This window comes from Caloenas nicobarica, chromosome 7, assembly GCF_036013445.1.
Source record: "Caloenas nicobarica isolate bCalNic1 chromosome 7, bCalNic1.hap1, whole genome shotgun sequence".
In the NCBI taxonomy this organism is placed as follows: domain Eukaryota; kingdom Metazoa; phylum Chordata; class Aves; order Columbiformes; family Columbidae; genus Caloenas; species Caloenas nicobarica.
Window position 1 is genome coordinate 32,805,800 of NC_088251.1, and position 11,619 is coordinate 32,817,418.

General features: G+C 43.1%; 1 protein-coding gene across 2 annotated transcripts in view; it reads right to left on the bottom strand.

Moving 5' to 3' along the window:
- RTKN2 (rhotekin 2) overlaps positions 1-11,478 on the bottom strand; it is a 47,660-nt gene extending 36,182 nt beyond the window's left edge. For both annotated transcript variants that reach the window (XM_065639026.1, XM_065639025.1), the window contains exons 1-2: positions 11,349-11,478; positions 1,871-1,998 (exon numbers count right to left, since the gene is read on the bottom strand). In XM_065639026.1, coding sequence (XP_065495098.1) covers positions 1,871-1,930 — 60 coding nt within the window. In that variant the 5' untranslated portion in view covers positions 1,931-1,998; positions 11,349-11,478. The remainder of the gene's footprint in view (positions 1-1,870; positions 1,999-11,348) is intronic.
- Between the last annotated feature and the right edge of the window lie 141 nt (positions 11,479-11,619).

Genomic DNA, 11,619 nt, shown 5'->3' on the forward strand with positions numbered 1-11,619 from the left:
TATCAATGGCTGAAACCCTTCGATGAGTTTTATGTAACTATGGGAGCAGCTGGAAATGATAGCCTTACCATAAACAAATAAGGAAAGAATCGCTCTAGTTCAGCCTTACCAAAATTCATCCACCAGCTCACAAAGCAGTATGCTACCACAGAAAACTAACACAACATGTAAAAAAGACACACTGAAACACTTTCCAACCAGAATCATCCCAGGCAGCTCAGCACTCCGGGTTAGATGCTGGAACAAACCCACTGGTTCAAGTTTTCCAGAGACGCTCCCTGTGAGGCTGCTGAGAACAGCCGTCTCAGGTGTGCACCAAAAGTGTTGTGTCAAAAGCTGGGGTGGCTACATGGATGCAATAAAAATCACCGCCAAAGCACAAGTTATGCCCCAATCTATTTCAGGCAATCAGCGTCTCTGTAGCCATTTCTCTGGTGGTGTAGACAGCTCCCAGGAATCTGTGGCAGCTTTCCAAAATTTTAGATGATAATTAGCATGGTTTTGCAGTACAGTCTGTTCAGCAAATCCTCATTTTAATAAGCCCCAAAATGTGACTACTAATAACTTACAAAGCCCGTGCCTGCAGCCCTTACACGTTCCTACTGACACTGACTTGAATTGGAACCCTTAAGAAATCAGTGGGAGTTAAATGTGTAGGACTCAGCCCTAATTAACATGAATAGCATCTTCTCAAGCTCAGTGCATATCTGCTCTTGAGCATTAGAAACACGTTACTCAAAGTCTGGCTTTTCATGCACCTGCTTCTGCTTTGGCCCTCTTTTGCACTCAGTTCCTAGAGAGGTTAAGCTTTTTTCTTTACAAAATCAAGCTTCATAATTCAGTTGATCTGTCAGATGCTTCGTTAAAAAATTAAACATTTCACCCAACTTCTAGTCCTTTAAGCGAACACGAGGCTGAGGCTTTAAATGGCACATCAGCAGGTGTTACATGAGGCAAGATGTTCTCTCCACACTCCAAGCCTAACTCCAGCTACACTGTCCTGCTGTTGCAGAACACACACTAACTGGAAATAAAGAAGGCTGTATGCCATCTGTATTATCCAGAGATTTGGGACCTGGCTAGTGACTATTCTGCTCCCTAATTTAAGAATAATCCCAGTAGACAGCAACAATTAAAAAAGGAAGCATTGTAACTGCGTTTTCTTCCCCAAACAAACATCCACTGAAGGGCAAGGAAACACAAGGCACAAGCTACAAAACAAGGAAAATCCTGCAGTCAACTGCTGCACTAGTACGGAGAGACCAGAAGGGGGTAGGGTGAATTCAATCGGGGATCTATATTCTGCCTCCTGGAGTTGCTAGGGGATTTTTATTTTTTCCAGATGAATCACACCTTCACACCATCCTTTTATTTGCCACTCTATTTGCATTGCAAAACATTTGGCTTCCCTCTAGTATTAGGGAAACTGGATAGCAGAGGAAAGATCATTGTCTATCTAAATCACTGTTCTGCTCGAGCGTTACATCAGCATATTATTTTAAATGTTAGGCCCATCATTTTGGTTTAGCAGGTACAAAATGTCTACACCTACTCTTGACAGCACTGCAATATTTTTCTTAATTTCTTAGTTCCCACAACTTGCTACACCTACTCCTTGAATATCATCAGAGTGTGCCAGTAGAAATCTACTCAATTCACATTCAGATTTCACCCAACTGGAAATATATGAAGATTTGTACTGGACACATGGAAAAGAGTTCGCAAAGCTTTTTATAATTGACTTCTACTTATTCAATTTTAAACCGAAAAGCAAACTGTTACCATGGATTGCCACTGACTTGGATTTCCATGACACATGACCATTACAGATTGGTTAATGAGCAGAGACTCTGTAATTTAAGGTGTTTACCTGAACGCTTACTGATGCCAGGGCTAAGTTAAAAGGCAAAATTTTTAGCCTCCGTCTCATTTCTTCGTTTCAGCCTGCTGAGGTCAGCTGAAGTCTTTCCATTCACTGAGCTGGGTCAACATGTAGTCCTGCAAAACAAATTAAATATAGGTACTGACCTTACTGTCACGTGCTTCCACTTCAGTTTTGACTGGATAAGGTGAAAATTAATCATCTGGACAACAACAGTGAGCTAAAGCCTAACGCTACCACGGCAAAAGCAAGATAAAAGTTTGTAAGTCTCCATTTTACATAGCTGAGCAGTCTGAAGGAAGGGTCTTCTCTAAGGCAGTCATGGAGTCAGTCAATGAAGATGTCATCCTAAAACATGTGGGTGCCTAAATTAGCTTAGACAGAATCATCGTTACCTTTCTCTGATTTTCTACAAGTACTGCATCTAGGGAGAGAAAAACAGCACAGCAATGTGGTCTTGAGGCTGTTCCCCTGCACTGCAGCATTGCTATGAAAGTCAATAGCGACTGTCCCTTACCAAGGCACGTTTTGAGGTGACAGCTGTCGTCCTAAATAACTGAGGCACAATTGCCCATGTCTCATAGGACTAGTGAAAAAACCCACTATTTCTTTGCATTTCACATGCTTTCTGGATTGTTTTGATCCTGTTTCAGGGAGGACATTCAAAGGGGCATGGGTAGGAATCCATAGTTTACTGCAAACTCGCACTTTGCCCTAAGAAATGTTTCTCATCAGTAAGCAATTAGTTTGTCTCCATAGTTTTCCCAGTTGCGCTTAGGGATATAACCACCTGTAGCTCTGTAGTTCTTCCTGCCTTGTCACAAAGCTATGATTTTTTTCTGCACTATTCCAAGTCCTGAGTTGGGTACCAGCTGCATAAACAAGCATTTGTCATATGGATCAGGCCAAGAAGGAGACAGTGCCAAAACAAGGAGAATTAAGGCAAATGTTATTTCAGAAAAATAACACACTTAAAACCAAATAATATATCATCACTATCAATACATTTTTTAAAAGCAACATAATAACCATTTGTGGTTAGGACTCTATCAGAGGTTTTGAGCCTCTGGTCCTTAATGAAAACATCACTTGCAGTTATTTCTTACAGAAACAGTCACCAAAAAGCTATTGAGCAGTTCAACCACTCAAGTGCTTAAAGAAATACATCCATAGGAAAAAAAAAAAAGGATTTACATTTTTAGAACTGCCAGACAATTTTCCATTCCGAGCATCCCTAGTCCCTGTGTTTTCACCAGACTTCCCCCTAAATCCAAACTCAGCGGTGGTTTTTCTCCTGCCAGCAGTGACCAGAGGCAAGGCAGCACTCCACAGTGGGGATGTGTGCCACTTCTGTTTGTTTTGCTGTGTTTTATTTTCTGTGTGACCATCTGGAGAGGGTGCTTCCTCCTCAGAGTGCAATACCAGTGTGAAATAACTTGCCTCCAAGAAACCTCAAAAGAGCCATAATGCAAAAAAAAGCATTTGCCAGGGCACGGCTGATTCTGGGACCCTGCTCAGGGACATAAGGCTGTTCCTGAGAATAAGCTCCATGACGTATGTGCTTTTTATACAGGTGATGATTTTTTGTTGAATCACTCAAGTGTTGGGTCAAAATTGTCCATTCACATGTGAGAGAAACTGAAATATCTTCTTCCTAAGGTAGAAAGATCTCAGGAGAGACGTTTGCTGCAAAGGACACTGTGCCCTGCAAACGCCCCACAGTCGAGGGATGGGCAGCGTTACCTTCTTCAAGCTCACCATGGTTTCACTGCGGAAAGCAAGTCCAGCTATTTTTTCCTGTTACTCCAGTTCCCCTTGAAGCCAAAGCACAGGGAGGGGATGACATTGGGCTATATCTATGTTCTCCTCAATGGGAGATGGAAACATTTCTTGCTAGTGATAGTATTTTTTGCCTAATAGGATGACCCATTTCTACTCACCATTATGAAAAAAGCAGGGGTTGAGTAGCAAATATGAATAACTACATTTTACCTGAGGTTGGTTTGTCAGAGATTTCTACCATACTTATAACCATTTCACGGCCTGTTAAATGAGCTGAGACAACACTCCATGTCACTGTTCGCAGTTAAAATTATAAATAATGGTAACAATAAATAGCATCTCAAGTTTTTACAGACAATTTCATCTGGAAGAACAAAAATTACTAGCTCTGCCTGGACGCACGCATGACTTACACACATGCACGTATTTACTTGCTTATTTTAAAAAAACATTTGAGTTCTAGGAAGCTATTTCTAGCACTTGATTCTAACCATGTGTTTGTACAGTGTCATCAAAATGTAATCAGGCTGTTTAAAGAAAACCCAACAAACAGCACGTAAATTTTTCATAACAGTTTCTTTAAGCAGCTAATGCAGACCCAGAGGGGAAGTTATCCCAGTCTGATCTGGGACACAGAGGATCTCACCTTCTTAAGATAATTCCCAAATATGTTTGTGCAAACAGTGTTTGTGCACAAAGGCCTGCAATACACAGTTTTAACCAACAAGTTAAAATCTCTGCTTTCTCTTATTCTTTCCACATTCGGGAATATTTTCCATGACCCCATCCATCAACAATCTCTGCAACACTGAGTCACCTTACTTACATGTACATGCATTACATTTTGTGGGGGAAAACATACGCAAAAGCAAGCCATTACCTAACATGAAGACCGACTTGACTTCATTTATTTCATAGTGTGGACACTCACACAACAGCCTTAATTTCTAAAAAATACCCCTACTTTGTCATACAGTCTCTTCCAGACCTGTATCGACTTCCATCTTTAAAACACCAGCCCAGGAGGGAGCTGTGAAAGGCACGAGTGGGCTGTTGCTCTTCAGCTGCCCTTTGTGTCGCTCAGTCTCACCTGAGCTTAACATAGGAATTAGTCAGTCTGGAGACGGGATCCCATCCCTGTTTGGGTGGGATCGGTTTGGGCTGTGTTCCTGCTCCCTGTGGGAGGATCTGAGGCTACAAATTACATAAAGCTGAAAGCCACCTGAGGGCAAGAAATTTGAGAAAAAGATATAATGCACTATGTCACAATACTATTATTTTTCCTTTGGTGAAGACACGTTCTTCCACTGTCCACCCTCATATGGAGCTAGAAGTGTCCAGTCACATAGCCTTCAAGATCTACTACCTGAAAGACAGAAGTGTATGTGAAAACATCTGTTTTCAGGAATCTTTTTCCATATCAGCTGTTATTTATCTGTCAAATTATGTGTACTTATGTTTTCATTGCAGAAGTGGCAGTAGCAGGAGCACAGTATTTCCCAAGTACTGTGCCTTTTACTTATTTAATTTTTCCAAGGATAAGTATCTGTTAAGATTGACTAAAGCATGGCACTGTTTATTTGCTACCTGCATAAATCTTTAGACCTCAGCAGCTCATCACACTTTTTAACCCTTGTGAATAAGAACTTGTCACTGGCTTCAGAGGCTTCTTTTGAAAAGCAGCTGCTTTGTGTGGAAAACCATTAGCTGAACCTGCTCACATGCTCATGGACAGTGCCTTCAAAGTGGTAAATATTAGAGATGATCCATCACCTTGCTCTGAGTACTGCAGAATTAGCAATCGCAAATTCAGCATAACAATAAAAATAAAATTGTCCTTTGAAGGCCAACGAACTCATGCCTTATTTTGCACATTGCTTTCACATAGGCTGTTTGGCATAAAAGAGCAGATGTAAATAAAGGCCCATATCTGCTGAGAGCCAGCACCTAACGCTCCCACAATAACAACCACTCAGATGAGACCAGGGCTGCATCAAGGGACAAATGACACTTTGCCATCACGCTGAAGGTGTGTGTGCTCAGGTGCCCTCTGTGTCTAACAAATTTCTGTCATTCACACATGCAACCTGCTGCGGAAAAGGCAAAGGACTTCAAAACAGCTGTGCAGCCACCTTACTTTTCTTGCTTGGTTTTAGCTGTTGCTTGACTCTGACCTGAGTGTTTCCAGCAAAGCTAAAACACCAGAGAGAACCAAGATTTTTCCTCTCACTAGGACTTAGGAACTAATAAATGCTCTGTACTTTCCTTTTAAGTCCACCCCTTTATCATATATTGTGTTCTCCTTCTCTTCATCACATAGGAAGCCTGCTAGTTGTGAGTCCCTCTCCAGTTTCTTTGAAAGCCCCATTAATTCTCCCCATTCAGTGTCCTGCCCAGTTGCAGGAACCTTCAGCCTGCCAGTCGTTCTCCCAGGAGAGCAATGGTTGATCCCTCAGACCTTTACACATAATGGAAACTAGAAAATTAACTGCTTGTATGAATGCCAGAAAACAGGAGAGAGCATGAAGGAATGGAAGCAAATTGTCCCTAAACATTCAGTAAAATCAATATACTTTCAGATACCATTAAACACACAGCTCTGAACTGTCTTCTGCATTCCCATGTGATATTTGGTCTCTGTCCTTGTAAGAACAGGTGGAGGTTTTGCCTGTTTGGTTCGGTGTTGGTTGTTGGCTTGTTTTGTTTTCACATTTTGTTGATTTAGGCTAAAATTCAAAGACAGATACCTGACAACTCTGATGTGAGTTGCTATCACATGGCCCTTAGTGGATCTTCTGTCCATTAAAGAAGTGAAACATGGTTTTGCCATACTTTGTCCCTCCTGCAGAAATGCCATTTTCTCTTCCTCAGCATGTTCCCTATAGCAAGGGTACATCTTTGAAATAGATGCAACATTCCCACCCGACAGGAGAATTCTCTACCCACAGCACAGATGTCAGGGATGGGGCAGAACATGGGAAGGGGAAGCACAGCCCCAATTGCTTCCCACAGGGCTCGGGACAGCTCTCCCACCTGCTTGGAAACGGCAGAGGCTGAATTTTCCAGCACAGCTTAACACTGTTCTTTTTATGTCTCTGCTTATGTAAATTAAAAACTTTTAAAACCCCAGCACATAAGATTAGGCACCGAAGCAAGCTAATTAGTTATAGATGGAATTCTCAGTCCTTTTATGACCTTTTCGGGTGCTTTTTTCAGCTGGGAAATCAGTGTGATTATTTCACGCGTAATTCCTCAAACGTGGAAGGCATGTGGTATGAACTTCTAAAAGTGATATCCCTTACCATCCGGTGTACGTTGCAGAAAGACCGCTATGAGAATGAAATAGCTTGAAATTCTGCTTTGATGGCACGCTTTGTACTTTTCTTTCCTTTGGAGAAAATTTTTTATATTTTATTTTATATTTTATATATTTTAATAAGTCCCAATGAGGGAAAGGCTTTGCTGTAGGGAGAAACCTTTCTTTAAAGATACTCTGACATGGTTTTTTTGCTGTATTTTAGTCTCTTTCTTTTTGTGTGGGGAAGCTTCTTCCAAAAACAAATGAGCCCCTTTCTGCAGCAGATTGCCCCTCATTTCAGAAAAGCTCCAGGAACAGCAATTGCTGTACACCTCTCTGCTCTGTTCTGTCTTCTTTCGGTGCACAGATCTGGTAGCTAAACCCACAGTTAATACTTGAGCTGGAACTGACTTGCTGCACAGAGCTGGCTTAAGCAAGGCTGTTTTGTTGCAGCCATATAAAACATCCTGTCCCAGCTGGAGAGCCGTGCTAGGTTTGTCCCTTGCTGCTGTCAGTGATGTTCTGACCTCGTTTAATTGCTCTTACTTGTCCCTGAGTACCAGACCTGAAGTTTCCAGTGCCATTGCCAGAGGTGCTGCTACACTGTGGAAGATTTCAAAAGGAGCAGAAGTGAGACAGCTTTGTTAAAAGGCTTTGCCTCATTCTTACGTACATAACAACTTAGAGCTTAGACTTTCATCCCCTGAGGAAAAGGTGTTGGAAACTTAGCAAGTTCCTGTCCACGAGGGCTTGCTCCACAGAGTTAAATTGCCCTGAGACCTCTGCTCTGCTCTGCCTGCAGCAGGATCAGGCATGGCAATGGAGGCCCCAACAAGGCAAATAACTTGCAAAAAATAAGAACACAGACAGGAACGGGCTCCAAGCCTGGCATGGCTTATCTGTAGTTTGCCAGCTGTAGCTTTGGAGACCATATAACTTTTCCCCTTCAAAATGTGCACAGTAAAGAGCAGCCCAGTTGAAAGGGAAGTTCCTCGTCCCCCAACTTTTCCTCTGTTGAGAGGTGTTATATATATATAATTTTTTTTTTAATCTTCCTAACAAACTGAAGTAACTTTGAGGAAAAATCAAGATGCCTGAAGTGGAGGCCAGACTACTGCTGATGCTCATTCCTACCTCATTTGTCTCTTGTCTCTTAGAAAATATGCCTGCAGACATCTCACACCTGACAACTCTGACCAGGTATGGGCTAAACAGTGCAAATTAACCTATAAAAGAACACTTTGTTCTCTTTTTTACCCATAAGAGCATGCAACAGTATGGGTAGAGAAGGGGAAAGCTAAATAACTGGAATCAGCTCCAGCTAGGGGGTTGCCTATGGGAACACTAATGAGTCTGAAGAGTCTGCAGAAAGGCTGGAAGCCAACTGCAAACTCTGCAGGCTAAGCTGCTGCAGGACCGAGAGCACTCTCACAGCACGCTGCCTCTTACTGCTGTGACAAGAAAACTCATCTGAAAACACAGACTTGATTTTTTTTTTTAATTTCCAAAGATGGTAGATTGACTTTCAGTGACCAGATGTAAGCCCCCAATGAAGAGAAGGCAACAACTGACCAGGACCAAACCACCACACAAACCCAATATGTACAGTCATGTTGTCCTCCTTCCCATTTACTCTCTTTGCAAGCGGAGTCCAGCCCAGTCAGTAAGCTAGAAATGCACCACAGAATGTCTCTTTCCTACTAGGTGGGTACGAATGCCCATGGCAATAAAATGAACTTTATTGTATCTTTGATGTATCCTGAATATATCTGCACGCAAAGCTAATATGAATGTCTAATGCACCACTACTGTAAAAGTCTATAAAATACTTCTTTCAAGTTTCCAAGGTCTTTCCTTAGATTTTACTACTCGTTTGTTACTTCCTTTCAATAAACAGAGTGAAAAGACAATGAATATTAAACACAGGTAAGTTTCAGCAACCCAAATTATCATGTGCATTTGTGGTTCGTGCTCAGACACCAAGACAAACACGGCACTTCCCCGCACATAAACAGAGCTGACCAGACACCCCCATTTCGGGCAGAGCTTTTACAGAACAGGGGGATGGTGGTGGTGCTTGCCAGAGCCAAGCTCACACTCCCATCTGTATGCAGTGGTAATGGGTGTGCCGTTGTGTGCATCTATCTTAACATACCCCTATAGAGTTTAGTAAAACTTTCCCAACAGAAACTCTGTGCAGATTCGCATCTCCTATAAACCAGCCAGATCCCACAATGAAGACCTGGGTGGGGAGCGCAGGCATGAGGGGGAGAGACAAAAATTCCTGAAACCCCCTTTTAAAGCGAGCCAGTAAACAAAAAAGGGAAACCAGAGGCTGCCGGATGCAGCCAAAGTGATTGTAGTGAATCCAGTTCGACACCACCTGAAAACGCCCCCATGTCAGCATCGTGAGCCTGAAGGGGAAAGTGGCTGCATGTAAAGCCAAAACTGACACACCTATTTTCATTGCCTATCATGAGTAAAAAAAACCCAGAAGATGAACAACTAGGGCAACTCTTGAAAAGCAAACTGATTTTATAAAACTCCCTTTTCTAGCCACCTTCAGTAAAGTGGAATTATCAGCCAAACAAAATTTACTTCACTTTTGAAATATGATTTTTAAGCTTGTAGGAACCCTTCAAATAGGAAGAGGTCAGATAATCGGTTTCCACCCAAAATCAGCAACTACAGGACCCAGTATGGCAGACATAGATCACTACCTGAAAAAAGTCTGAATATTCTCTCCTTCATTGCAGCATCAGGCCGCTTGGTACATGCTGGTTTCACTTAAATAACTTGGGTCCTTCTGCAAATCTTATTGCAAAGTATTTAAAGAGATCTTGAGAGATGCACACAAATAAACTGGATAATGCCTCCCCAGCACTTGGCAGAATTTCAGAGATGAGTCATACATCCTGGCTGTGTAAATTTGGGCTTTGTGTAAGTGATCGTGTTAGATTCTACCCACTCCAGATTTAAATCACAGGGGATGGAGCTCTGACATGCAATGCTTGAATGTACATCCTCCACTGTAAAATGCACACTTGCTGATATATCAAAGGGAGACTGTTCTTCTCCAAATGTTGAGAGAATGACTGAACTGCGCATCCAAATGGGAGCATCAGGAGGAGATACCTGAAGAGATCCCAATTCAGCAAAACAAATATTTAGAGTGCAAGTAAACCCTGAGAAATCGGGAAAGAAGAACTGCTGGGGCTAGATGGTTGCTGGATTTGAGATCTGACCAAAACCACACAGCTTAGGCTGCAGACCAATGGGCTCCTTCAAAGCCACCCACATTTTTCTGTTCCTGAGACCATGAGGGCTCTTGTTACAGTCAGCTGGAAGTGGCAAGTGGGTGCCAGCTCTTTTAAATGTGGATGGAGCCTCAGGTAGCATCCCAGCACGCTGAGTCAACCTCACAGCATTTGTCTGTGTCTTTGAGCATCAGCATCAATTACATTCTCCTGAAGTGAAGAAGGTAGGAGGGCAATGGGCACAACAGAGAGAGATAATAGAGAACAGAGGACAACAGCGAAGAAAACGGGGACCAAAACAGGGTCATGCCCACACATCTGGCCCTGCCAATGTTGGCTTCCTCCCAAGAAGTAGTCAGGATCCCCCAATTTGGAGGCAAGTACAGTCCAAAACTATTCCTTCCTGACCTCCCTCCTGGTTTTTGGTGCTGCTTGATGACAAAAGAAGGAAAAATCACCGCATTTGGACAAGGTGATGCAGGACAACTAACTCATGCAAAACGTTGCAGCCTGGATGGTAGCCCACGCACTTCAGAGATTAGATGAAGCTCTGAAATGCAATTTGCGTAACTTCCTTTGATGTGCCGTCTGGTGAATCATTTACTGGGAATGTCCTGTGCACATCAAAGGCATCTATCAATGCACGTGGATTTTCTCAGTGTTTAGGACTCTGCCTGTGTATTGCACTCAAGGAACAGATATATTAGTAGAGAACTAAACTTTACCGCAGTGCTTTCTCCCACAGTAATAAAAAAATATCTGCAGCATGTTACCACTATGGCCTCAAGCACCAGATTTTAGAAGAGCAGTATTTCACTATTACCTCAAAAAGGCTGCTACTCTACAACCAGCCTTGTTCTTGTCTCCAAAAATTCGTTAAAACAGACACACATCTGTGGTATTTAAGAAATAAAAGCTTAGAAGCACATTCCCATACTGAGGGAGCCCATAGGCAGCAATATCCACTCCTCGTACTCAAAATTTAAATCCTGTTACCACCTGAATCCCCCTCCCTAAATCCTGAGGCTAAATTAGGGTCATATTTAAATACATATATTTCTAGCTCCTAAGTGTATTAAAAACAAACAAACAAAACAACCACACACCAGAAGCCAAGGCCAGGTTATACCTATTTGCACGTGTCAGCCTTGTCTTGCTGCTTAAAGTTTCGCCTTATCCTTCAGCATCCCCGCCACGCTCCGCACAGGGCTCGCTGCTTTTATAAAAATGCCGGAGCCCGCAGCACCCCGGCCCGCGGGGCGGGAGGCGGCTCCCCGGGGCAGGAACGGCCCCGCTTGCCCCCGGTGCCGCCGCGCAGCCCCGCCCCGCCCCGCCCCGCCCCGCGGCGGCCGGGCTGCGAGAGCGTGTGGCGGCGGCGGCGCCGCGCTCGGCCTGATTTA